The 24477-nt window shown below is 64.9% G+C and overlaps 6 protein-coding genes across 6 annotated transcripts; 4 read left to right on the top strand and 2 right to left on the bottom strand.

The window, feature by feature from the left end:
* The first annotated feature begins 378 nt into the window (after window positions 1-378).
* Window positions 379-6876, top strand: CHLRE_12g551200v5 (uncharacterized protein). The gene is made up of 14 exons (XM_001694077.2): window positions 379-728; window positions 1006-1104; window positions 1372-1429; window positions 1604-1698; window positions 1867-1956; window positions 2155-2236; window positions 2521-2597; window positions 2854-2987; window positions 3174-3322; window positions 3512-3684; window positions 3836-3970; window positions 4185-4332; window positions 4491-4610; window positions 4793-6876. The coding sequence occupies exons 1-14, from the start codon at window positions 621-623 to the stop codon at window positions 5251-5253; spliced, it is 1929 nt and encodes a 642-aa protein (XP_001694129.2). The 5' UTR covers window positions 379-620; the 3' UTR covers window positions 5254-6876.
* Window positions 6877-7140: 264 nt separating this feature from the next.
* Window positions 7141-8792, top strand: CHLRE_12g551201v5 (uncharacterized protein). Its single transcript, XM_043068992.1, has 3 exons — window positions 7141-7347; window positions 7465-7734; window positions 7921-8792. Exons 1-3 carry the CDS (start codon window positions 7194-7196, stop codon window positions 8379-8381), a joined length of 885 nt encoding a protein of 294 aa, XP_042918995.1. The 5' UTR covers window positions 7141-7193; the 3' UTR covers window positions 8382-8792.
* A 50-nt stretch (window positions 8793-8842) lies between these two features.
* Window positions 8843-12113, top strand: CHLRE_12g551100v5 (uncharacterized protein). Its single transcript, XM_043068990.1, has 5 exons — window positions 8843-9201; window positions 9697-9779; window positions 9977-10105; window positions 10603-10662; window positions 10905-12113. The coding sequence occupies exons 1-5, from the start codon at window positions 9172-9174 to the stop codon at window positions 11236-11238; spliced, it is 636 nt and encodes a 211-aa protein (XP_042918996.1). The 5' UTR covers window positions 8843-9171; the 3' UTR covers window positions 11239-12113.
* Window positions 12114-12194: 81 nt separating this feature from the next.
* Window positions 12195-17000, bottom strand: CHLRE_12g551050v5 (uncharacterized protein). Its single transcript, XM_043068989.1, has 11 exons — window positions 16684-17000; window positions 16241-16389; window positions 15705-15758; window positions 15379-15516; window positions 15050-15098; window positions 14812-14895; window positions 14452-14606; window positions 14061-14265; window positions 13705-13742; window positions 13296-13382; window positions 12195-12967 (listed from the first exon to the last, which is right to left on the bottom strand). The coding sequence occupies exons 1-11, from the start codon at window positions 16763-16765 to the stop codon at window positions 12860-12862; spliced, it is 1149 nt and encodes a 382-aa protein (XP_042918997.1). The 5' UTR covers window positions 16766-17000; the 3' UTR covers window positions 12195-12859.
* Window positions 17001-17110: 110 nt separating this feature from the next.
* Window positions 17111-20768, top strand: CHLRE_12g551000v5 (uncharacterized protein). The gene is made up of 7 exons (XM_043068987.1): window positions 17111-17228; window positions 17319-17393; window positions 17638-17827; window positions 18021-18859; window positions 19151-19375; window positions 19730-19828; window positions 20105-20768. The coding sequence occupies exons 1-7, from the start codon at window positions 17148-17150 to the stop codon at window positions 20390-20392; spliced, it is 1797 nt and encodes a 598-aa protein (XP_042918998.1). The 5' UTR covers window positions 17111-17147; the 3' UTR covers window positions 20393-20768.
* A 135-nt stretch (window positions 20769-20903) lies between these two features.
* On the bottom strand, window positions 20904-24370 carry CHLRE_12g551001v5 (uncharacterized protein). The gene is made up of 4 exons (XM_043068988.1): window positions 24025-24370; window positions 23086-23778; window positions 22923-22936; window positions 20904-21959 (listed from the first exon to the last, which is right to left on the bottom strand). Exons 1-4 carry the CDS (start codon window positions 24305-24307, stop codon window positions 21099-21101), a joined length of 1851 nt encoding a protein of 616 aa, XP_042918999.1. The 5' UTR covers window positions 24308-24370; the 3' UTR covers window positions 20904-21098.
* Between the last annotated feature and the right edge of the window lie 107 nt (window positions 24371-24477).

Consider the following 24477-nt stretch of genomic DNA (forward strand, 5'->3'; position numbering starts at 1 on the left):
CCCTGCGTGTTTGACTGGTCGTAAGACAGGTCCACCGGAGTATTACCGGAGTGCTTCCTACAGTATTGTGGTCCAGGTGCAGCCGTTCCGCCCCGAGCCTCCCCTTGTGTTGTCTGACTGGGCAGGCGGCGGCCACGCGAGAGCGGCAGGCGGCGGACCGCGGACGCGGCAGAACGGCAGAAGTGGCAGGCGACGGGCGCGGCGTTACTGCAGGAGTGGCAGGCCAGACAGCGGCAGAAGGTCCTGTAGAGGTCGCAGGTGAGGAAGGGAAGTACGGGGAGCGCGGGGAAGGTCCGTGCCAAACCCTTGCCGTTCAATCGACACCAGCATGAGGACATACACAGCTTTCAGCAGCGTCCAGTCGATATGTTTGTAGTACTCGTGGCAGTGTTCTGCATTGTCCTCTCTGACCGCGAGTTTCAAACTAGGACAAAAACTGGACGGGGGGAAAGCTCCTTTAGAACTTAAAGCTGTCGACAGCTCGTTGCATACCAACGTTGGTAGATAGCTGCTCTGCAAGCATGACCGCGCCAGCCCTGGGACGTGCAGAGAGCGCCCTTCGCGGCAAGCGGGCTGTTCCAACGCTGCCAGGCAACACCGCCCGCTCAAGCATTTATGCGATGCACAATGGACATATCAGGACCATATGTCGCGACGCCTGCGGGCAGCAGCGCAGCGACCGGCTACGTAACGCACGGGCTGTTCCGCGACCGTCCCGCTACTCCGCAGTGAGTAGCTGGCGTTCAAGCCGCGAGTTGCATCCATAAATGCTCTCTGAGAATAGCTTGCGCTTCCTGCAACGACCGGGCGCGGAATATTATGTTGCCTGGGGTTCTGCCATGGCGACGGGAACTGTGAAGCAGGGCCAGCCGACGTCGATTAGCGCCCAGCCGCGTGCTCTTATGGCATGGACAATTGCTCGAAGGCCTGGTCGCTCGCTCGCCGCCCTGTGCCACGCCCCCTGCCCTCACCTCCCTGCCCGCCGCGCTTTCACCCACGTATCAGGTCAAGGTTTTGGCGTTTCAAACAGACCTGGCAGCCCGTGACGCTGCTCCGCTGGCTAAGAAAGCGACCAGCGTGCGCTATCGCTTCGTCGTACCGCAGGTGAGCGGGGTGCAGGGGTGCTGCCTTCAGGGCAGCGGGCACATACGCGTGCCGTTCACAGGCCAAGCTCACGAGACCGGCAAAGCCGGGACCTGCTGCCTACTCGGCGTGTACATCGAGTCTGCGCGAGCGTTGCTAGGGGCATGGTGCTGTCCAGGGTGCTGTTGGCGTAGCTTGCGTTGGGATGGCATGCTGCCCTAGAAGCCTCCGTCGCTTCAACCTCGGTCGCGGGCCTTGGCTCTGTGCCCTGTGGCCTACCCGATGCAGTACGTCACCCACTATGGCCAAGAGCTGCGTGTGGTTGGCTCCCTCCCGGAGCTTGGAGGTGAGGCGGCGGGGGGGGGGATGATGTGAGAGAAGGCCCCAAGCAAGAGCACTGTGCAGCACTGAACGATGCGTGCGTGGACTGCCGTTGTTACAAGGTCTCTTTCCTCTTCGTCAGGCTGCCACTTACTCCTGTGCCTGCCCGCGGTGGCGCCTGTTGCTTTGCTGCCGTAAGGTTGGAACCCGTGGACGGCTCCGCGCATGTCGTGGTCAGACGGCCACCAGTGGAGTCTCGAGAACAACCTGCCCCAGGAGACGTTTGAGTTCAAGGTAACCGAGGGCCGCACGCAAAGGAGGCGGGCAGGGCTGGGTCACAGTGTCGAATGTGGAAGTTAAGAAGCGCAGACAGCTCAGTTGCATTCTTGCGTGTTTCAGCCGGCGGCGATACTGTTTGAAATTATGGTTCAGTGGCTGCGGTGCGACTTTGTTTGGCCGCAGGTCATTGCGGTGGAGGGCGGCCACGTGCGCTGGGAGAGCGGCAGCAACCGGGTGGTGCAGACGGACGACGACGGCGACATCCCAGTGGAGGTACGGAGCACACGGGGCACACAGGCATGGGGTGCAGAGTATTCTATATTCTATCGTGTCCGTGACCGGTTAAACATGCATTCTTCTTCATTCAAGTGTGCATAGGCAGCAGCTCATGCTGTGTGGTGCGATGCCATGGCAAGTGAATTGTTCCATGTTGCAACGTGCGCTGCAATGCACGCCCACGGCCGTTCGCAGGTGGTGGTGTGGCTGACCTGCCACTTCGACCACACAGCCGACACCGGTATGCAGCTGGCTGTGCCACGCGCCAACGTACAGGGTGCGTCGCCGGCGACCTGCGTAGCGTCACTCATCAGCACCAGCAGGGCAATTTGCTTACGGGCATGGAGGCGCAGTTTGCCTCCTTTGCGTCCTTGCTCCTGCCACATGAGTCGTGTTGCGATCGGGTGCCCTGCGCGTGGCGCTGCGCAGTCCGTGCCCGGGCGCCAGGCCCAACCCAGATCAGAGGGGTGCCTGACGACCCGCCTGACCAACTTGCCCACGCGTCCCCGCTTTGCTTACCCTACTTGCACGCCTCTGCGTGCCGCTCCTACTGCTGCGCAGACGCCTTTGAGACGGGCCGCGCGCATCTGGAGATGCTCAAGAAGCGGCGCTCCCGCATGAGCCTGGAGACCGAGCAGGTGCGCTGGTGGGGGCTGCACCGGGCGACAGGCACAGAGACGCTGCATTGCTGTGAGGTCATGGCATAGATGTGTCAAGAGGGCACATTATTATATATGTACAACTTGTCGGCATACGGTAATGCATGCGCCGGCTCAAGCACACGCATGCGCGCGTGCATGGTCGTTGCCGGACTATGCCATTGCGATGAGCTCCCGAGAAACTGGAAACACCTCAACCTCACGCGAGCACCCGGTGGCGTTGCCGCCGGCGTAGGTGGCCAATCCAGTGGAGCGCAAGCGCGCGGCGGCGGAGCTGATCCGTCTGACCGAGGCGGTGGTGGAGGCGAGCACGTCCGTGCATCAACTGGGCCACATGCTTGGAAACGCGCCTGGGTCTGGGTCTGCCAGGTATGGCAGGCAGGCAGGCGCTTGCATGGCGTCAGAAGGGGTACTGAAGGGCGAACTGCTTGGCGTTGCAGCGGTAACGTACCGTTGCAGTCAGCATGTCGTTGCAGGCAGAAAGCTGCAAGCACTGTAACTTGGTTGTCCCTTTTTGTTGTGCCTGTGCCGCGCCACACCGCTTGCGCCTTGCAGCGATGGCGAGGGCGCGGCGGCCGGCGCCGGTACCGGCACCGGTGCTGCTGCAGAGGACGAGAACAAGGTCCTGCTGATGGCCATCGACTCGGTGCGCCTGCCCAAGGCCATGCGCCGCATCTCCTTCGCAAGCGTGGTCCAGGCGCGCGGTGAGGGCGGCCCGGAGGGTCTGGTTGAGCTGCTGAGACCGGGCCTGGCGACGGCTCGCAGACCACGCGTTGCGATCTGGGTCGGGCTTGCATGTTGGTAGGGATCGGAGCGGGTGCGTCATTCCCCGGCAGGTGCACTGGATGTTTGTGACAGCAGTGTCTTGCCTTGCCTTCGCTGCGTGTGTTCAGGCGCTGGAGGGCTCGAGGCAGCGGCGGGCAGCGACGCTGACGCCGCGGCGACGGCGGCGGGGGCCGTGAGCCCCTTCCTTCGCGGCGAACTGGATGCGCGTGCCGAGGAACTCATGTCGGCTGCAGGCGCCCTGCTGCAGGAGATGCAGCAGCAGAAGCAGCAACGCCAGCAGGTAATGTTTGTGGCATTCTGCGTTTTGTCGAACCTCCGCCGGCCTGATGTCCTTGTGCGCGCCCTACACCGTGGTGCAAGCCACGCCTTTCCTCAACCCGTACTGACTGTGACGCCTTCGTGTGTGGCCCGCGGCCTCCGCGCTTGCGCAGGCGAACGGCCGCGCCAAGCCGGACACGGCGGCACCCGCGTCCGCCGAGTGGGCGGAGCTGGCGCAGGAGGCGGGCCACGTGGCGGAGGCCCTTGCACACCTGGGCGCACCCGCCGACACCCAGCTGCAGCTGCAGGTGCGACTTGCTGCCCCGTGCTATGCCAAGGCAGATTTGCATACGTGCCGCGCGCGGCTGCTGCCTCGGAGCTACCCCTCATGTCTGCGGCCCGAGGCGGCGGGTGGTGCTGCGGGGTGCGCTGGACAGCGCATCAGCTTGCTGCTGGGTAGCTGCCCTGGCGCGCACAGAGCTGTGAGATCCTGATGCCCGAGCACGTGTGCCCCTGCTGCAGGGCCTGGCCTCGGTGGGCAGTGCTCTGGCCAGCGGCAACGGCAACGGCGTGCACCTTCCGTCACACAGTGCCGCGCTCGCCAGCCCGCCTGAGGCACTGGAGGCAGTCGGTGCCGCGGCCAATGACGCCGATGACGTGGCCGACGACGGTGAGCTGTTATTATCGGATGTCTCATGGTGACTATGCATGTGCGTCGCGGCGTGCCGGCACGCGTCAAGCGCAGACACGCTACCTGCCCCATTTCCCAGGCGCCTCGCCTTTGACCTCCGTCCTCAACTGCCTCTCGCACCTGTACCTGCACTGCAGCTGACGAGACCGTGGCAAGCTGGGACGACGGACCGGCCGCTGCACCCGAGGCCGACGCTGCCGCTGCCCCCAGGAAGAACAAGGGCGGCCCGCTGAAGCAACTGGCGGCCAACCTGACAGGTCAGCGGCCAGGGCGGGGGCGGGGGCCGGGGCCGGCACAGCTTGATGCCCGTTTTGAGAGCCGTATGCGCGTTGAGAACCCATTACTGTCTGCTCGACAGGCATTAGTGTGCGATTTTGTGGTTACGAGTGTCTCGCGCACCGACATACACATATGTGGCCCAAATCCCTTCATAACACAGGCGCGCTGCCCTTCAAGTTGCCCTTCAACTTCGGCTCCAGCCCCCCGCCGGCGGTGGCAGCTAGCGTCGCAGCCGCCGCACCCGGCGGCTCCAATGGCACCGGCAGCACCAGCAGCGGCGGTGCTGCTCGGCATGGCATCTTCGGCACGCTGCGCACCGGTGGCGTGGCGCTACGCCCGGCGGCGGCGCGATCTGCCGCCCCTGGCGGCGGCATGAGCCGCCAGCCGTCTGTGGCCACCGCCGCCGCAGCTCCGGCGGCGGCGGGCGGCAGCGTTGTTGGCTTGACCGAGGCCCCTACCCACAGCTATGCCAGTGAGCCGACTGCGGAGGTGGAGCTGTCAGCCGACAACGGCCCGGCGGCGGCGCAGGTGGCTGTTGAGCAGCCTGGCAGACCCAAGACGTCCAAGGGCCGCAAGGTGCGCACGTACAAGGGCGTACACCGCAGCAGCAAGTCGACATAACAGCTTTCGCAGCCTCTCTGAAATGCAACATGTTGATGCACGCTTCTCGTGAACAATCTGCGCATTTGGTCTGCCGGCTGACCCGCCTGCTGGCATTTTGCTGCGAGCGACTGCGCGAGCCGGCATGGCGTTTTGCAGACATGTTTTGGGCCGGGTTTTGAGCTCTTGCGGGCCAAAGCTTTGGGTGCCGTCACGGAGGGCGCAGCGGTAGGAAGATGGCACGAATTGTGGCGTGCCTTGAGACGTTTTGGCAAGTCTGCCCCACTATTTTGAGGCGCCCCTATTCCATTAGTATGCGAGTGATGCGAGGTGCGTATGCACCGCGTGAGAACGAAATTAATGACAGTGACACAGTGCACATCATGCTCGATTCCTATTGCCCTGCTTCGACAAATCCTTTGTGCTGGCGCTTCCAGGGCGGCTGCCCTCGAGGGCAGGCTCTGGTGTAATTTGTGTTTTATCCCACGTGCAAAGAGGTGTTCCACCAAATGGATGGACCCTCGCCCGTGCGTATGGCACCCGCTGCTTGTGGGGATGGCCGTGCGCTGACGTGACTTATGTAGAATGGACCCGTGTGTGAAATGTTTGGTTGGGGGCTCCGAGCCTCCGACACGTACCATTAGTAAGTAGGGGAGAGAGCCATGTACAGCGACCCGTTACTTGCCGTGCTCGTTTCGTAGACATGAGGTGGTGTGTTCCCACGTGCTTGGTGCGCGTGACGTTTGTTTTGTACGATGTGCTGCGTGAAAGGCCGCGTGTGTCCGCCAAGGTGTTACTTTTTGCATTGTATTTTAGTGCGACAAGAATGGGGTCCTGGTTGGTAGTTTATAAGATGTGCTGCTTGCGAAGCCGTGCCGCAGCCGCTTAGGATTGTGCAGCGGCGAAACGGTAGCTGCCACTTTACAAGCATGGTGTAGTCCGCAACGGGACGTCGAGTGGCTCCTCCCAAATGCGGCGCGGTCTTCGCGCCGGAGGTGGAGGCCTGTCCGCGCGTCCTGGCGTACAATCTCGTAGTCGTTTGTAGATTCTTTCACGTGGTTGGGAGTTGGTATGTATGCGGCCTCCGCCGCCGCCACAGCAGCAGCACGGCGGGTGATGGAGCGGGGACGCGGTGGATGGGAGGTGACGTTCGTACTATCGAGCCCACTGTTGGGGGGGGGCAGGTTTGATTTGTGGTACGAGAGCGTGCCCCTGCATATTTGACACGTGCTCGAGTGCTGTGCTGCAAGTGTTCTAGTTGGCGGCATATGGCTGACTGTATGAGTGGTGCCCACCACCGCTGTTCTCACCTGTGTTGCGACAGGCTGAAGGTATGTAGTAGGATGATTATTTGACAGCGAGAGATTGAAGAGCGCGAGCGTATTATGCGGCAGTGAAGAGGGTGAGAGAAGATGCGCTTCTGGCTATGCTGCTTACCTTGGGCAGCCCGTCATGTAGTAGTGGCCGCCGCAGCCCAGAGCGCAGGAGTGAAGCGCTTGCCAGTGCGATACGGTACCGACGGGAGATGAAGAGCAGCGCAACCTGGCGCGAGTATTGAAGAGGAGTCCCTGCAGAGTGCGATGATTGGCGGCACGGAGGTTTAGAATGAGGAGATCGTGTACGGCGATGTAACTAAATGAAAGAGGCACCAGTCCCCCAGAAGTCCCCCATCCACCCACATCAAGCCATCCTGCATACCATGTGTATAGGTGAGAAATGCAAGGCTTGCAACAGGGGCCTAAACTCCGGACGGCAATGACCGGGGGGCGCATGGGGTGTCTGGCGCCGTCTGGCGCTGTGTGCAGTCAGGTGCAGTTGGGTGGGCTGGCGGGCAGCAGCGCCCCATGGGGAACATTTGGCGGGTTTGTGGCATTTGTTTTGGGTTTTTGGGGTGTTTGGGTTTTTGGGGTGATGGTAGCTCAATAGACCGAAAACTTTGAATACAGCACCAGCCAGACGAAATGAGCGAGTCAAGCCTTCGCCTCGTTTGTTGTTTAACAGCAGAGCATGTTCCAGCATGTCAGCGACTTCATAAATATGCAAAGTACAACGGAGAACACGTATTCGGCGTGCAGGCACAAAAGGATGTCTCCGAATTGCTGCGGTCCGCTGCGGGTAAGCTCCTGCCGGGAGGATGAACCACACGGCCATGACTCAAAACATGCTAAATGTGAAGAAAGGACCGATTGGGCCCACCTTGTGACCGTCCCCGCTCTCGGTACGTGCGTGCAGAGGGCCGCGACGGCGCGCACGGCTGGGTGGCTGTGAGCTCGGAGCCGGACGGCGAGGGCGAGGTCGTGGGCGCCCTCACAGCCCAGTGGGAGGAGCCCGACGCCTGCGTGCTGCTCACGCTGGTGGTCCGCTCGGACGCACGGGGGCAGGGCGTGGGCAAGGCACTGCTGCAGGCCCTGCAGCAGCACGTACGGGCGAGGCAGAAAGTGCTAAGACCGGTCGGCGCCGGCGGCGGTGGTGGCGACGGGGCCGGCATCAAGCTGTTAACAGGTGCGTGGCGAGGTCCCTTGGTGGGTTCCGGGCGCAGTAGCACGGAAAGCGCCCCCGCGCTGCATAGCTGCCAGGCGGTGGGCAAGGCAGCCCGCTGCTGTAAGCATTGTATCGGGATATCCCTTCAGCCCAATCCTGCCGCCCTTTGCTGACCCATGTTGCTGCATAATAAATGCGTGCCCGCAGACGTGTCGGTGGCCAATGACGCGGCGTTGGGCTTCTTTAAGCGGGCGGGCTTCAAGCAGGTCGGCCGGGGCAACGGCCGGAGCGTGGAGCTGTCAATAACCTGCAGCAGCCGCAGCTGCAGTGGCAGTAGCAGCTGCAGTGGCAGTAGCAACTGCAGTGACAGTAGCAGCAGTAGCAGTGACCGCGCTTGGGGCTGGCACGCCCGAACCTTCGCTGCGCCTGTGAGCTGGGGTGCCGGGCAAGGGCGGGAGCCGCACGCACGGAGGGTGGCGTCGAGGCGAGCGCAGCGGTCGTGTCGCGCGCACTTTGGCTCAGTGCGTGGGACCGTCGCCACAACCGCCGTCGGCATGGCGACGCGGGGTGCCGTCTCCGTGTGGGTGCGGCCATCAAGTACGGCGCCTGGTGCTCTGCTTGCACGGCAAACGCGCGCGCCAGTGAGGGTCGGGTTTGGGTGTTGTTGAGGCCGTAGGGGCGTGCCTGCGGGGGTTGAGTCTGTGGACCTTGTATGGTATGCTTAGTGGGAAGAGCAGACAACAAGCGGAAAGACAGAATGAGAGGAGTTCAGAGGAGCAGAGATGACCAAATGTGTGTGTTCCATCGCACAGACACAAAGCGTAGAGCTCAACCTGCGGCGTGAGCGAGGTAGTCATCCTGGTTGTTTGGTAGTGCCCAGACCCTACGAGTATCGAATGGCATGTGCAAGGCGGTTTGGGGGCCATCGACGGACGCGTACATAGGGGCGGTGGACCTGAATGACCGGAAGGTGCGCGGGGCTTCCAGCCGTGTCCTGGCGGAAGCTGGGTTTCGTGGCATTGCCCTTGGCTCGGCGACGCGTTCGTCATCAGCCATTCTGCATTATACATTCTCTCGGCAATCTTTGTCGCATACTTGAAGCGCATACCACATAGCTTCACATCAGAGCGTAAAGCAAACATCCTTCTGATTCTGATTCACCAACACAACGCAACATACCGCCTAACAGAGCTGTTCTAGGCGTCGAGCTCTGCCAGTATGTCTCTAGCACCAGCCCGCCTTTGCTCTGGGCTGGGAGCCAGCACATCAAAAGTGAAACAGTCGCCGACCTTCCACCCACTTCTGGCCAAGCCTCGCTCCATTGCCTGTGCTTCATCAGGGCGTCCTAGCACCTCAACGAGTGGGTCTTTCGACTTTGATGAAGCAGCGCGGACCGCCAAGTCCAAATGGGAGTCGTTCGCGCGGGAGCAGGAGTTAGAAAAAAAGGCCAACCAGGCGATGAAGAAGGGTGGCGAGGTTTTTGAGCAGGTGCGACAGGTCGGATCAGACCTTTGGGGAACGGCCGGGGCACGAACACACAGCGCATACGGTCCACATACGGCTGTCACCGTGCTGGTGGCCGTGCATAGCCCCTCCTCAACAGCAACGTGGATTGAATCTGCTGTTGGAACAGCTCATTTGCAGTGAATTAGCGGTTTAGTGCAAGGAGGGTCGGGGGCTTATGGCTTCACAACAGGAAGCGTTCGGCGGGGGAGGGTGTCCGGGAGGCACGAACACAGCGACAGTGTGAAGTGGCCGGCGGCACCCTGCCACTAGCAGTTGTGTGGGATGAACCTACTGATAAGATTGCTCGGGGTATCGTTCAATGGGTCTAGAGGGCTGGGCACGAGCGCAAGCCCCTGGTGCAGGCTGGGCACCAGGCAGCTGACCGCCGCCATGTGTCGGGGCCAGCGGCCTGGCGTGCTGCGCCGCTCTCATGACAGCTGACACCGCTCCTGCTTACTCCCCACACCTACACAACAGGCCAAAGACAAGGCACGGCGCGTGTACGTGCGGTTGGACTCGGAGTACGACATCAGCAGCAAGACCGCGAAGGCGGCCAAGAAGTGAGTACTCGCGCGTGTGGCCGCACTACCCACGGGGTCAGCGGGCAGAGTGCGGCTCTAGCCGCTTGCGGTGCGTAATGGCGGCATACTGTAGGCGGGACGGCTGTTCCGTACCCCAGTCCTAGCTCCGTAGCTTTGCTGACGTAGCTGCTCCGCGCTCTCCCGTGTTTACGTGTTTGTTATGGCGGCACCCACAGGGCGGGCGAGGCGGCGCGCGACATCGACCAGCAGTACGGCCTGCGGCGGCGGTTCCGCGCGGCGCGTGAGGACCTGGCGCGCAAGTGGCCGGGCTGGCAGAAGCAGCTGGACGAGTTCACCCAGACCACGTGAGTTGCGACATGCGTGTTGCGACATATGTGTGTTACGGTGTGCGTATGTGTGTGTGTGTGTGTGCGTGTGTGTGCGTGTGTGTGTGTGTGTGTGTGCGCGTGCGCGTGTGCGATGCGAGGGGTGCGGTGGCGGCGATTGCATGGGTCGGAGCGTGGGCAGGATCGTCCGGGGGCGTGTGGCAGTGTGCTTAAGGCCGGTGGTGTCGGTGCGCGGGCGGAGGTCACGGTAGTGGATCCCATGGAGTCGGATGGAATTGGGTCGGGTTAAGCACGCAACGCAACGCCGTGCATACTGGACGTGATGGGGAGCGCGGCGGGGAAGCTTGCGGCGAGACGACGGCGTGCAGATGTGAGCCTGGGGTTACAAATTGCCCATGGAGCAACAGCTCAGGGCGGGCGGGAACTGCGGGGCGGCTCCCTCTACTAGTCAGCATGCCTTGGCTCGTGACCCAGGGCGGTGCCGCTGCTGCTGTGACGCTGCCCGCTCCCTGCAGGCCCGGCAAGATTACGGTGTTCGCGGGCCTGTGCCTGCTCATCAGCACGCCGCTGTTCTGGTGAGTGTTGTGCGGTGGGGGAGGGGACCCCGTCGGCCGCTGTGGCACGTGGAAGGGTCGCAGCGGGCACAGGACTTGGGCCGGACAGGGCGTGGAAATGGGAGCACTAGAACTGCGTGCCGCAGCATGTATAAATTGTAAACACGCACACCGCGTGGTTGCGCGCCGCACGCGATCATCTGCCGTGTTGGTACATGCGTTCGGCATGCTCACCCACTGTCGCCTTGGCTTACCGCCTGCAGGCAACTCCTGAACGTGCTGCTGCTGCTGTGGTGGCTGACGGTGCCGCTGAGCCTGCTGGCCATCAACGCGGCGGCCAACCAGCAGGCGGAGCAGATGCGGCGGCAGCAGCAGGCCGAGGCGGAGGCGGAGGCGCGGCGCCGGGCCAACCCCTTCGCAGAGATGTTCCGCGACGCGGGCGCGGCCTTTGGCGGCGCCGCCGCCAGCTCGGGTGGCGGCGGCGGCCGCGGCCGTGGCTCCGGCTATGTGCAGCAGGACGGGCCTGTGATTGATGCGGAGTGGACGTCGCTGGATGAGGAGGGGAACCCCAGGGGCGGCAAGGGCGGCCGCCGGTAGAGGCATTCTTCGGGAGTTTGGGTACTGTAGTTATGTTTAATTTTGTTTGTCATGCATACAACGCCGGCTACCGCGGTGGTGTGGACTTCTGGACCGGCAACGACTTGGCAGTTCGCCGAGCCCAGCGTCAAGCAGGCGCTCGTGCCCATGTTTACGGCGGCGGACGCGGTCACGGAGGAGGCCGTTGCGGCGTCACTGGACCGCCCGTTCGAGCTGGACTTGGGTAGAGGTATGGAGTTATGGTGGTGGAGAGGAGAATGTGTGTGTGTATGTGTGTGCGGGTGTGCTGTGGGCCTGTGGCAGGTGGGGGCTGCATAAGACGCAGTCGTTGAGGGGTTGGAGGCTGAGAGGAATGGCTGTGGGTTTACTGCTAGTAAGGGACGGAGGTCGGGTTGAGAGAGGGCGCATCCGCCTTACACCCGCCTGCGGTGCAATCGGTTGGGGGACCATGAGTGGGAGTGTTTGAAGAGGGCGAGGAATAAATAACGCGCAGCTGCTTCTGGCGCCCTGCCAACAATTTGCCAGATGGTGTAGAGTGTGCACGACTTGGTGCAGGACTGTGTGTCTGTCAGAGAGCTGGCCTGCTTTTACTCAAGCTAGTGGTGGTTCGTGCGGAGGTAGCAGGGGCAGCCCAGTTGGTAGCGAAGGGCCCTGGAGGAACCGGTGTTTGCACGTGACGCGAAAGGCTAAGCGTCTGCGTTGCGAGATAATAATGCGAGAGGGGGAGAGCGGAGCTGTTAAGCGGGTGTCCGACGCAAACAAAACGGTGCTTGTGGCGGTGGTGCGTTATCGAGTGTGGGTCTGCTGCGGCATACATCGTCTGCGTGTGTGGCGTGTGCGCGCATGGCGCAGCATACGTGTAAAGCAATGCGGTTGTACCTTGACTCCCCTATGCGGCCGACGTACAGTCGCAGTGCATGGACCGGCTGCCCGCCCAGCAAAGCTGCACAGGATGACAGGAGTTAGGACCACAAGTCCAGAACTGGCCAACAACAGATGTTACTGATCCAGATTCCAGAGCTGTCCTCCGCAGCTTGGCGAGAAGCATGTCACATAACGCGACATTACAAGCAGGGACAGTCCGAAGTGTGCAACGCACATGCAACATCATACTCCCCCTGCCTCATAACGACCACCCGGCACCCGGGAAATGCACACGCGCGTTCATTGGCAACGCTCGGCACTGTCTCTACCACTCTCCCCCGCAACGCGCACGCAAAGTCGCAAACGCAACCTCACAGTCCCGAGTCGACATACACACACGATGTGCCAATGTCCGTTCCTGACAGAGACGAGTCAATCTTTCGGAACTTGAATCCACCCTCACCTCCATGGGTGGCTCCATCATGACTCACCATCACATGCATCCAACAGCTGCCCCCACCCCACCCGCACACACACACATACACAAAGCCTTCCCCCGCAAACCCGCCTCCACCGCACTCTACTCCCCTCCTGCGCCTTCCTCCTGCTCCTGTCCTGCCACTCCAGCTAGCCCCGCCCGGGGCCCCTCCGCCCTGCCCTTACCTGCACAGCCCGTGCTCCTCCCTCCCGTGCCTCCCTCCCCTCTCCCTCCCCTCGTCCGTCCCCTCCCCCTACCTCCGCCCCCTCCTCTCTCTCCCTACTTCTTGCCGCCTCCCCCCTTCTTGAGGCTGACGCCCTTCTTGGGGTCCACCTCGAACAGCTCGCTGTGCTGCTCCAGAAAGCTGCCCAGCTTGAAGTCACGGCCCTGTGCACGTGTGTGCGAGAGAGGGGGAACGAGAACGAGAGAGAGAGTGTCTGTATGTGTTTAAGAACAACAAACCAAAGCCCGCCCAGACGTGTGTGTGTGTGTGTATGTGTGTGTGTGTGTGCGTGTGTCCGTGAGCTGACATTGCGCAAGCCGGCCGCCGCCTCTCCCATCGCATATCGCTCGTGAGCAGGTCCCTGCAGCCACCATCGCAACCTCTCTGCAGCCCCCGCCAGACTGCCTCCCTCTACACACGTGTCCCCTCCTCGACCCCGCCAAACTGCCTCCCTCCACACACGTGTCCCCTCCTCAGTCCCCCCCCTCCCACCTTCATGCCCACGGGCCGCTGCACCGCGTGGCCCAGCTGCGCCAGCGGCACCGGGCCCCGCTGGCTCTTGAGCAGAGCCACCAGAGCCTGCCGGGGGTGGGGGGTTGTAAATACCAGCCCAAACTAAACCAAAACCAACGAAAACGGGAGTGCAGGCAGAGGCGTTAGTTGCGAGCGGGGGACACAAGGGGTGGGGCAGGGGGAGCGGGCGGAGACATGGCAGTGAGGCACCCGCGCCAGAAACACCCGCATCAGCAGCAGCGACTGAAGCGGCGAAAGCGGCTGACAACGCACGGTACCCTTGATGGTAATGCAGTACTCGGGCCTGGCCCTGAACCCGCACACCTTAACTTTTTACTTGCACACACACCGCACGCACACACGCACACACACACACACACACGCCCACCTGGCGGAACTCTGCCTCATTGCCGGGCGTCGCGGTGCCTATGCACACATCCGTTGCAGGGTGTTGAGAGGATCAAGAGCTTGCGGGAGAAGAGCGATGACGGCTGCCGCAGGCGCGGGTGTCACAAGGATCTAAAGAAGCGCCCGTGGCAGGTGGCACATGGCACGCAGCCCGGCCCACAATTGCATGAAGCCGTACCCCACCTGTGAACGCGCAACCCGACACCGCACAACGACCGCCGCCGTGGCACCGCATATGACCCACAGCGCCTTCCCGAGCAACCCAATTCGGACGCCCCACGCCCCACGCCCCCATCCTGCCCCCTAACCCCCACGCTCTCCCTCCCTGGGCCTCACCCTTGGTCTCCTTGCCGCCCTTCGCCGCCGCCGCCGGCGTCGTGACCGGGATCTGCCGCGGCCCCGCCTGCTGCTGCTGCTGCCGCGGCCCGGCCTGCTGGGACTTCGGCGGCGCGGACTTGGGCTCCGGCTTGGGCTGGCCGCCGCCGCGCTGCGCCTTGGCGGGCTGTGGCGTCTGCGCCGGCGCCGGCCGCTTGCTGCCGGCCTGTGCGGCACACATCCCCAAGATGGTACGGAAGATTGACAGTTGGATTCAAGGGCGGTTGTACGGGCAGCCTGACATGTCATGGAAGCTGTGCAATAATCATATAATGGCATTGGAAGGGTGGAGCATGCGTGCGTTTGCATGCGTGGCATCAGGACTTGCAGGGCAGCGCCACTGCAGCCGCACCTTGGCCGGCAGCCGCGGTGGCGTGTCCTCCTCCTCCTCCTCCTCCTCCTCCTCCTCCGCCGTCGGCATCTCCGCGTCGTCGTCCTCGCCATCATCCTCGTCCTCACCCCCCTCGCCGTCCTCGTCCTCGTCCTCGTCCTCGCCCTGGTTCTCGGCTGCGTGCAACCGCAAACAGGAAAAGAATGTCGTGACCATCAGACACTAACCCGGCACGAAACAAATGCAACTTGGTCGGGTTTGCAGCCGTGGGTTACAGCCTTCTCCAAATCAAGGTGTGCTTCCCGCATGTGCTGGGAGGCCCATTGCTGCAGGCAAGCAGGGAAAGCAACTGAACAGACAAATGCGGCTGTCGCCACTCACCCACGAGGTCGTCAGGGTTCAAGTCCTTGTAGTCGGGAATGCCGTCGTCCTCATCGTCCTCGTCTTCCTCTTCGTCCTCCTCATCTGAGCAACCGAACAATAGGTGAGATGGCAAGCCGGGCGGTCAGCAACAGCTAGGCGTAGCGTTGCCTGAGCACCCCAGCGCCGCCTCACATGTGGCTGCTCTTGGCCCCACTGCGACGCCCCGACCCTACCCAAGCTCCGCGCATGTGCTCACCCGCCTCCCGCCGCTGCCGGCGCAGCTGCTTCCCCTTCCCGCCGTTAGCCTGCAAGACAAACACACACAAGAGGTCGGCGAGCACGGGGACAGCGAGCAGGGGTCGGCGAGCACGAGGACAGCGAGCGGGGGGTGTCGGCGAGCTCAAGGGCGGCGGTTGGACAAGGTGGCGGCGCCGCATGCCGGGGGGGGGGGGCACGTCATGCGTGGCGGCAGCCGGCAGCCGCAGCACCAGCAGCACCAGCAGCACCAAGACACGGTACATTCTTAACAGCACAAGCTAGAAACAGAAACATGAACTGCAATAGCAGCCAAGCGCGCCAACCCACCAGAGGCACGGCCTCGGGCGCCTCCTCATCATCGTCATCCTCGTCCTCGTCCTCGCCCTCGTCAAAGTCCTCATCCTCATCCTCGTCCTCGTCCTCGCCGTCCGCCGACATGTCCTCGATGTGGTTGCTGGTGGCCACCTGACACCACACACGCCGCCAGACCCACACAAGGGCCTCATCTCAACGCAAGGGTGTCACCTCAACACCGGGCGTCATGTCCGCACAAGGGCGTCACAAAGACCACAGACGCCGACATCCGCCGGCGCCCCCACCCAGTGCCTCTAATCCATTGCCCGCCACCCCCTCCCCCTTTCCCCCCTCCCCACCTGGTAGCCGTAGGCGTACACGGCCGCGTCGCCGTGGTTGGCCAGCTTGAAGGTCTGTGGGGTGGCGCGCAGGCGCAGGCGCAGGAGCGAGAGCAGGAGCAGGGGGGAGGCCACAGCGTAGGCATGCAGGCACAGGCGCCAGACGCGGCTACTGACTTAGCCACTTGTCGCCATTGCCCCTGCCTAGAGCATAGCGCCGACAACCGCCACAGCGCCTTATGATCGCCCGAAGGCCCACGTCTGGTAACGTCTGTGCCGCGGGCGCGTCCCCGGAACCCGACCTTCAGCCCCTTGCACCTCCCCTGTCATTCTCTTGCAGTAAGCTCCGCACACCTGCCCCTGCCTCCCCGTTCCCTGCGTCCCCGCACATCGCACCGTATGACTGTATCGCTCCATCTGGCGTCCACTGCTACCTGCCCTCGCCCCTTCCCTCCCTCTTCGTGTCCCTATCTCGTGGGTTCGGGCATGTAACACATACCCCTCCCCCTGCCCCTTTCCCTCCCCCTCTCCCTCTCTTCATCTCCACATCTCCCCACCTGGTCCAGCGCAATGTCCAGTTTGACCTGGCGGGTGTGCGGGGCTTCCAGGGTGGCCAGCACGGTGACCGTGCCGTTGTACTCAATGGACACCACGTGCGGCCCCTTGGCGGCGGCCGTGCCCAGAGCCAGACCCGTCACATGGATGCCTGGGGGCCGGGGGAGGTGGAGGAGGTGGGGTAGGTGGGGGCGTGGCTGGGAGGGGAGGGGTGGGGTGGGGTGCTGTGTGGAGCAGTGGGCACAGGAAGACTGCGGCCGCCCCGTGAGCTCCGCGCACGCGGGCTGGCGGAGCTGCAGTATGAATGTTTGTTGCGACGCAAAACCAAATGCATCTGCCGGTGTTTCTATGTTCGGGCCCAGGTGTCGCCGCCCCGAAGGAGCGCGACGCTTCAGCGGCACACGCTGACCATGGCCCCAACCCCTCACCCCCGCCACCCGCTCACTCGACAGGACCGTCTCGCTGCTCTCCACCTCCTGGTCCACCTCCTTTCCCTTTCCAGGGAGTACAATTGACCAAAATGCCATGGATTCGGCGCCTGACATGCAGAAACAGCTACAAGACGATCGAAGCAAACGTCGAGGTGGCGGCCCGAGACTCAGAAACTCAGAGTCCTATTTGCAAGCCGCTGTTGAATAATTTTGTCACGACAGCTATGGTTACAGCGGACGCGTTGCCAGGTTGCAGGGCGAGTTTGTCGGTACTGCACGCGCAGCTCTGCAGTTCAGCAGCATGCAACAAATGGAAAATAACATGCAGACTCCATGCAATCCCTGGCTTGCTCCTTCAAGAAACTCAAGCCGATTTGGTCAAGGCCATTGCGGGGAATTGCAAGTATCGAGTGTTACTACCTCTCGCCCTTGGGGCTTGAGTATTAACTGATGCCGACAAATTTTGTATTTCATCAGAATGGTAGTAAAAACCTGTCAAGCGGATGATGCGCTGGAGAAACAGTTCGAGGGCTGGCTGAAGCAGCAGGGCGGGCCAGAGGTTCGTGCCGTTATTTATGCATCGCCATATTAAAATTTGCCCGACAGTGGTTGACCCGCGCGTTCTCTGGGGCTCATTCGGCAATCGTAGGTTGGCGTTCTGGCCGGCAAGCACGCTGCGGGCGCCAAAGTAGTCCTTTATGGCACGATCAAGACGCCAAGCCAGGTGCGATGGGTTTACAGGGCTGGGGGCCATGTGGCAAGCCAGCCAGGCGAAAGCAAGTGCCTGCGCGCGGCGCAACACCCCGCACGGCTTCCGCCCGTTCATTCCCACCGCAGTCCCGCTCTCAACCCGCACATTCCTTTCCCACTCCCGCGCTCCGCCCTCGCTCCGCGCCACCTTGTACCTCCTCCTGCGCCAACCTCCACCCCCCGTGCTTCTAACACGCACCACCTAAACGCACACGCAGGAAGGCTTGGACCCAATCCTGGTCGACAGCGCGGCCGGCGGCGCCGCAGCGGCGGCGGCGGCGGGGGCCGGCAAGGGCGGCAAGAAGCCGGCGCGCGCCGCCGCCGCCGCAGCCGGCTCCGTAGTCGTGACGCTGGAGTCAGAGTGGATTGTGGAGCACGCGCGACAGGTGTCCCGCATGCTGCCCGGAGGTGGGGGGGCCTTGAGCTGGGGTGCGGGTGCGGGTGCGGGTGCTGGCTGTGTGTGCGTGTCGCGTCAGTCGCTCGTGCCGTGTCCCATCTACCCACCTGCGTACCTTTCCTTCATAGGAGCCATGCCACGCGTCACGCCCTCCACCACACCTGCCAACTAACCACACCCGCCAACTAACCACCGTGACCGCAGGCCTGTCGGTGTTGGGCCTGTACCTGTTCGCCTCAGAGCCGGCCGCCGCCGCCGCCAGCCCACAGCTGGCGTCCGCCCTGGGCACCATGGGAGCCTTCTGCCTTCCCGCCGCCCTCAGCAGTAGCAGCAGCAGCAGTAGCAGCAGTAGCAGCACTGCCGCCGACGCGGCACCCACGGAGCTGTTGCTGCTTCACGTGGACTCGGGCTCTCGGAAGCAGTTGCTTCGCTGCATCCCGGCGGCGCCGGGCGCCGCAGGCGCCGGCGCGCCGTCGGGCTTCCACCCCTGTGAGCTCAAGTACGCACCCGCGCTGGGCAGCTTGGTGTGCGTGCGCTGCTGGCACGGCATTGACGTGCGGTTGACGGTTGTTGGCGGCGGCGCTGCCTCCGCCGCCGCGGCGGACGGGAAGGGCAAGGGTACGGCGGCGGCGGCGGGCATGCGCCAGCAGTTGGCGGCGCTGCTGGCGGCGGAGGCGGAGCGGGTGCGCGGCGGCGTGTTCGTCACAGGCGACGGCAGCGGCGCGACGCCAGGTTCTATACCTGCCGAGTCGGCGGCGGTGGGTGACGCACTGGCGGCTTGCGCCGCCGCCCCCGGCCGCGGCGTTGAGGCCATTCCCACCTACGACCTGACCCTGCTGGCGCCTCTGCCAGCGGCGCTGCCGCCGCCACCAGCCCCGGCGGCGGCGGCGTCTGGAGGGGAGGAGGCGGCTCAGCTGCCGGCGGCGGCTGTGGCACAGGTGGTTGGCGGCGTGTACGGCCAGACGCGGCTTCGCGGCTGCCTGCAGGGGGTGGCGTTCGTGAGCAAGCGCGACAGCGTGGGGCGAGCGCTGGCCGAACTCAAGGTGCGTGCGTGGGCGGCTGTGTGTCGGGGGAGGGTGTGCGTTGGAGAGCACATGGGAAGGAAGCACGCAGGAATCTCGTGTGTGCATGTGTTAAAGAGCACAAGGAAAACGTTGCGCAAAGACAGTGTATGCGATGCAGCAAAGCGACGGTGTGAATCTCGTGTGTGCATGTGTGTGTGTGTGTGTGTGTGTGCGTGTAAAACGGATGCGCTTATTGTGTTGGCACCCCCATACACACCAAACTTGTGACTAATGCATTCTGTCCTCCATGAACGGCTCCCCTCCCCCCAGGCGGACCTGCTGGCCAGCCTGGCCGCACGAGTGGAGCTGCTGGTGGAGGAGGCGCTGCGCAGCCAGGAGGCGGAGGCGGAGGCGGAGGCAGAAGGGCAAGGGGCAGGGGCAGGAGGGGGCGGGGCGGCGGCGGCGCGGCACCCGCTGCTGTGCAGCGCGGCGGAGCTGGCTAGGGAGGGCGGCTGTGACGTGGCGCTGCCACGGCGTGTGCTGCTGCCCTGGCTGGTGGGTCGGGTGTGTGTGTGGGAGGGGGTGGTTGGGTTTCGTTGCCAAATCCAACGGAAACAAGACCCAGAAGCAGAGGGGATAGCACTGCGCATGGGGAGGTGTGGCCGTGTGAGGCAAGGCTCTGGGACACGGCTCCGGGCGCTGGTGTGTTTGTGCTTGCGCCAAAGGCCTGCGTTCGCGCGTGTGCGGTTGTGCACGTCTTGATGTCTGTCAACGCGAGTGCGCACACACCAATGCGGTATGCACACACACACATACACACACACACACTCACACACACACACACACACAAGTGCACACACGCGCCTCTTCCCCCCTGCCCTCCCCTCCCCTCCCCTCTCCCGCCTCCAGGGCGGCGGCCTGGCCCTGTGCGACTACCTGCTGGAGGGCGAGCCGGCGGAGGCGGCGGCGGACAGGGGCGCGGAGCTGCTGGCGCTGCAGGGCGCGCGGGTGGGTGGGAGCGGCGCGGAGGAGGAGCGGTTGGGGAGGAGGCGCGGGGAGGAGGCGTGTTTAGCTTGATGTATATGTGGTGGGGAGGACGCGGGGTAGGAACTCGTAAGGGGCCGAGTGCTTGAAGGCGCCCATGAGGGGGCAGCCTGCCAGGGACTCAGGGAGGTGCGCGCGCCTCATCGGCCCCTCGCCATCACTGGCAACTTCCTTCCCCCTGCCCAGCAACCCACCCACCAACCGCCAACCAACCGACCAACCAACTCGTCCAACCCACAGGTGCTGGAGTCGGAGCAGCCCGCGGCGGCGGCGGCGCCCGCCGGGCCCTGGCACCCGACAGCGGTGCCGGGGTCACGTGTGGCTGGCGGCAGCGACAGTAGCAAGGCCGCCGTGGCGGCGGGCAAGGCCGGCAGTAGCAGCCGCACGGGCGGCGGCGGCGGCGGCGGCAGTAGCACCTCCACGCTGTCATGCAGTGCGGCGGCGCTGCTCAGTGTGGCTGTAGCGGCACTGGCGGGCGCAGTGGGGCTGATGAGTATGTCTGGGCAGGCGGCGGGCGGCGGGCAGTGATGAGCAGGAGGGGGGGCGGGCGTGAATGAGGGGGGTGCAGAGCATTGTGTTTTACTAGCTGTGGAGCGGGAGGGCATGCGCAGCCGTCGGGTAGCTGCCTCTCAGAGCAAATGCTGACCTGTGCCGACTACCTGTCGAGGAGTGAGAGAGCGGTGTGAAAGTGTTGGGGAAGCATGGTGCTTTCCCTGTGGGTGCGATGCATCATATGGTGTGAGTTTGGTGCGAACAAACACGGACAGGGGTGTTCCTCGGGGGCGTCGGCCCCCGCCCTGAATCGCTGAGCTACGGGGGCTCAGCCCAAAAAGCAAGTGTATTTTTGGAGCTGGCTGTGGAGCGGCCCGCTTGTGGGCATGTCGGCATGTAAATGGTGTGGAGCGATTAGTAAGTTTGCTGGCGAGAAGCGCCCGAACTGGTTCTCGCCCACGGCATCCAGGATTCCAGGCAATCTGGCAGCCGAGCACAGCAGGCGGGGGAAAGCTACTGGCACCTGCTGAGTTGCAGCTGCCGAGTTACACCTGCTTAATTACACGCCCAATAGCTGATAGCTCACACAGCCCACAAGCCCCTGCGCGGCTCCGAAGCTTTCCCACCATCGCCAGTTCGCCAGCTTACACACTATTCCCTCCAACCACAAGTCACTGACGTCATGAAATGACGTCGCACCCCGTCATCGCACCCCGTCCTCACCCCCCGACTGCCTGCCCCGCTACCCGCCTGCCAGCGCCGCCTCCACCGCCTCCAGCACCGCCGCCAGCTGGGGCGGCAGCGGCTCCGTATGCTGGTGCACATGCAGCTGCACCGCCAGCACACACAGCCGCTGGCGCAGAGTCGGCAGGGACAGCTGCTGCGGCTGCGCCGTGCCCTGCCCCTGCTGCCCCTGCTGCCCCTGCTGCCCCTGCTCCTGCTCCTGCTCCTGCTCCTGCTCCTGCTCCTGCTCCTGCTCCTGCTCCTGGTCTTCTAGCGGCGCGGGCACTGGCAGAGCGCCCGCTGCACCAGCTCCGCCAACAGGCGACTCCGCCCCCGCCTCCCTACTGCTGTGCCCTGCGGGGCGCCGGGGCGGCCAGACTGGCGACTCCTCCGCCACCGTCCTCTCCGCTGCCGCACCCGCAGCCGCACCCGCCGCTGCCACCGTCAACTCCGCCGACCCTGCCGCCGCCGCCGCCACCGCCGCCGCGCGTGTCACCTCCGCCCCCAGCTGTGACAGGTCCACACCGCGCAGTGCTGGGTCCTCGAACTCGGGCGCACACGCCGCAAACGACATGGCCACACGCGGAATGCAGCCGCCACAGCCACACCCGTCAGCAGCAGTAGGGCCCCAGCCGCCATGGACCCCGTCACCGCCGCCGTCGGCTGCTGTGAAACCACCACCGCGTTTCTCCTCCGTTTCCTCTTCCTCCTCAGCCGCCATCGTAGCCGCCTCCGCGTTAGCGCCCTCTGCAGCTGCAGCTGCAGCTGCCTCCTTGCAGTCCGGGGCCTCCGGGCATGCGGCCGCCACGCCGCCCCAGTGCAGCAGGCGCCCGCTCCACAGCAGTGCCTCGCCGGCGGCGGCCGGCAGCGCCCGCACAGCCTGAGGAGGCAGGGCGCGAGGACGCAACGGCGGCGCCGTGAGGCCTCCGTGCCGCACGCGTGTGTCACTTCCAAGCGCAGACGATACCATGAACCAAAACCCGGGAGGAGGGGTTGTGTCCACTATCCGCATGACTCTCCTTCCATCCCTCCATCCCTTCATCCCTCTATCCCTCCACCGCCGCATCACGTGCCCGTACATCCCATACCACGTACGGGCGCCACCCACACGCACCCCCCACCCGCCCCCACCATTCCCACCGCCCACCGCCCACCGCCCACCGCCCACCGCGCACCGCCCACCGCCCACCGCCCACCGCCCACCGCCCACCGCCCACCGCCCACCGCCCACCGCCCACCGCCCACCGCCCACCGCCCACCGCCCACCGCCCACCGCCCACCGCCCACCGCCCACCGCCCACCGCCCACCGCCCACCGCCCACCGCCCACCGCCCACCGCCCACCGCCCACCGCCCACCGCCCACCGCCCACCGCCCACCGCCCACCGCCCACCGCCCACCGCCCACCGCCCACCGCCCACCGCCCACCGCCCACCGCCCACCGCCCACCGCCCACCGCCCACCGCCCACCGCCCACCGCCCACCGCCCACCGCCCACCGCCCACCGCCCACCGCCCACCGCCCACCGCCCACCGCCCACCGCCCACCGCCCACCGCCCACCGCCCACCGCCCACCGCCCACCGCCCACCGCCCACCGCCCACCGCCCACCGCCCACCGCCCACCGCCCACCGCCCACCGCCCACCGCCCACCGCCCACCGCCCACCGCCCACCGCCCACCGCCCACCGCCCACCGCCCACCGCCCACCGCCCACCGCCCACCGCCCACCGCCCACCGCCCACCGCCCACCGCCCACCGCCCACCGCCCACCGCCCACCGCCCACCGCCCACCGCCCACCGCCCGCCCCCACGCACCGCCCACCGCCCACCGCCCACCGCGCACCTGCAGGTCCGGCACTGCCAGGTCGTCATACCGGCGGCCCACAGCGCCGCCGCCACCGTTGCCATTCTTACCGGCCGCCGGCATTAGGCCACGTGCGTCCCCCATCTCACCCGCCTCAGCCGCTTCAGCCGCCCCACCCGTCATCACCTCCCGGCTGCCGTACAGCTGTCGTCGCTACTGCTGTTGCCGCCGCCGCCGTACGCTGGATCCAGGTCTGCGGGCAGGCAGTACACGCAGCCGTTGTCGGGGGTGGCGGCCGTCAGCGCCACCCAGCACGTCACGTACGCGGGCAGTAGCAGCGGCTGCGGCTGCGGCATTGGCGGCGGCTGCTTCTGCGGCTGCAGCTGCGGCTGCGGCGGTGGTGCCGGCTGCGGCTGCGGCGACTGCGGCGCCGGCTGCTGCGGTGGCGGCGGGTGGTGAGGGCCGCCCTGGTAAGGCGCAGGCTGCGGCGTGTGCTGATGTGCCTCGCACTGAGGCGCGGGCTGCGGCTGCGGGGCCGTCGGGCTGGTGCCGTGCGCTAGCGGTGCTGCGAGCGGTTGCGCCGGCGGTCCTGGGTCGCCCTGCTGCGCGCCGCGCGGCTGCCCCGCTCCGCCCTGGCCGGGGGCCACGGGCAGGAAGGGCATGGTGGGGCGGTCGCGGTGCGGGGCCCAGCCCCTGGATCCAGGATCCACGTGGAAGAACACGAAATCCGGATCCAGCGCCAGCCGGCCGTGCGACAGCTGGCCGATGAAGGCGCCGTACATGCAGGCCAGGATCCAGGGCTCGTCAAAAATCAGGATCCAGGCGAGGTGCCACCCGTGGCGACGGAGCTGGGTTAGGGCGTGGGCTAGTGAGCTGACCAGTCGGGCGTGTGTTGCTGCGCCGGCGGGGCCCCAGAGATGCTGGGGTGGGGGAAGGCGTGTGTAGCCACTTCGTAGCAGGCTGCGCCGTGGCTCAAGCGCGAGCTGTTCGAGAGACGTGTGGTGTTGGGGAGGGGCGAGAGTTGGCTGGGTGGTGGGTGGAAGAGGCGTGGTGGCTGCGGCTTGGGGGCTGGGGCCGGCGGGGGCTGAGGCGGGGCGGGGGCAGGCGGTGGGGAGGGGGAGGGGGAGGGAGGTGTGCGTGCCGAGGAGCGACAGCCCCGTCAGCAGCTGCAGCGGCTTCCAGGTTGATGCCTGGGTGAAGTCAATGAGGTTGCTGTGGTCGCTGTTGAGGACGGCATCAGCGAAGCTGGCAAAGGTGCTGCTGCCGAGGGATGACCATTGCAGAGGCTGGGAAGGAGGAAGGGACGTCGGCGTGTGCACGCGTTGCAGCTGCGGCCGCGGCGGGGCGCCGTCGCTGCCGTCGCTATCGCTGCCGCTGCTGGTTCTACGTTTCCGGCGTCGTGGATTGAGGTCTGTATCATCCATATTGGAGATGTTGCACTACTGTTGTGGCGCTGCCTTGTGCGGATGCAAATTTGGGTTGGGTGGGGCCAGACTAGCAGGCGGACACGGTCAGCGCGATGGCATACGCGTCGGCACGATGTCAACACGATTCTCATGTGCTTTGTACGTTATTGATGTCGCTTAGTGCTAAA

The sequence above is a fragment of the Chlamydomonas reinhardtii genome, chromosome 12, assembly GCF_000002595.2.
Source record: "Chlamydomonas reinhardtii strain CC-503 cw92 mt+ chromosome 12, whole genome shotgun sequence".
In the NCBI taxonomy this organism is placed as follows: Eukaryota; Viridiplantae; Chlorophyta; class Chlorophyceae; order Chlamydomonadales; family Chlamydomonadaceae; genus Chlamydomonas; species Chlamydomonas reinhardtii.

What these genes read in the sequence shown, in the direction of transcription:
- CHLRE_12g551200v5 (XM_001694077.2), top strand. Translation starts at nt 621, where the DNA reads ATGCACAATGGACATATCAGGACCATATGTCGCGACGCCTGCGGGCAG. An exon ending in CTCCCTCCCGGAGCTTGGAG is followed by an intron (nt 1,430 to 1,603) that starts GTGAGGCGGCGG and finishes TGCTGCCGTAAG; the next exon opens with GTTGGAACCCGTGGACGGCT. An exon ending in AGAAGCAGCAACGCCAGCAG is followed by an intron (nt 3,685 to 3,835) that starts GTAATGTTTGTG and finishes GCGCTTGCGCAG; the next exon opens with GCGAACGGCCGCGCCAAGCC.
- CHLRE_12g551201v5 (XM_043068992.1), top strand. Translation starts at nt 7,194, where the DNA reads ATGAGCGAGTCAAGCCTTCGCCTCGTTTGTTGTTTAACAGCAGAGCAT. An exon ending in ATTGCTGCGGTCCGCTGCGG is followed by an intron (nt 7,348 to 7,464) that starts GTAAGCTCCTGC and finishes ACGTGCGTGCAG; the next exon opens with AGGGCCGCGACGGCGCGCAC. An exon ending in CGGCATCAAGCTGTTAACAG is followed by an intron (nt 7,735 to 7,920) that starts GTGCGTGGCGAG and finishes GCGTGCCCGCAG; the next exon opens with ACGTGTCGGTGGCCAATGAC.
- CHLRE_12g551050v5 (XM_043068989.1), bottom strand. Translation starts at nt 16,765, where the DNA reads ATGGCATTTTGGTCAATTGTACTCCCTGGAAAGGGAAAGGAGGTGGAC. An exon ending in CAGCGAGACGGTCCTGTCGA is followed by an intron (nt 16,390 to 16,683) that starts GTGAGCGGGTGG and finishes CCCGGCCCCCAG; the next exon opens with GCATCCATGTGACGGGTCTG. An exon ending in AGCGGCCCGTGGGCATGAAG is followed by an intron (nt 12,968 to 13,295) that starts GTGGGAGGGGGG and finishes ACACGTGCACAG; the next exon opens with GGCCGTGACTTCAAGCTGGG.
- CHLRE_12g551001v5 (XM_043068988.1), bottom strand. Translation starts at nt 24,307, where the DNA reads ATGGATGATACAGACCTCAATCCACGACGCCGGAAACGTAGAACCAGC. An exon ending in GACGGGGCTGTCGCTCCTCG is followed by an intron (nt 23,779 to 24,024) that starts GCACGCACACCT and finishes CCGCCGGCGCAG; the next exon opens with CAACACACGCCCGACTGGTC.
- CHLRE_12g551000v5 (XM_043068987.1), top strand. Translation starts at nt 17,148, where the DNA reads ATGGTAGTAAAAACCTGTCAAGCGGATGATGCGCTGGAGAAACAGTTC. An exon ending in AGCAGCAGGGCGGGCCAGAG is followed by an intron (nt 17,229 to 17,318) that starts GTTCGTGCCGTT and finishes CGGCAATCGTAG; the next exon opens with GTTGGCGTTCTGGCCGGCAA. An exon ending in GAGCGCTGGCCGAACTCAAG is followed by an intron (nt 18,860 to 19,150) that starts GTGCGTGCGTGG and finishes CCCTCCCCCCAG; the next exon opens with GCGGACCTGCTGGCCAGCCT.
- CHLRE_12g551100v5 (XM_043068990.1), top strand. Translation starts at nt 9,172, where the DNA reads ATGAAGAAGGGTGGCGAGGTTTTTGAGCAG. An exon ending in ACCGCGAAGGCGGCCAAGAA is followed by an intron (nt 9,780 to 9,976) that starts GTGAGTACTCGC and finishes CGGCACCCACAG; the next exon opens with GGCGGGCGAGGCGGCGCGCG. An exon ending in GACGAGTTCACCCAGACCAC is followed by an intron (nt 10,106 to 10,602) that starts GTGAGTTGCGAC and finishes CGCTCCCTGCAG; the next exon opens with GCCCGGCAAGATTACGGTGT.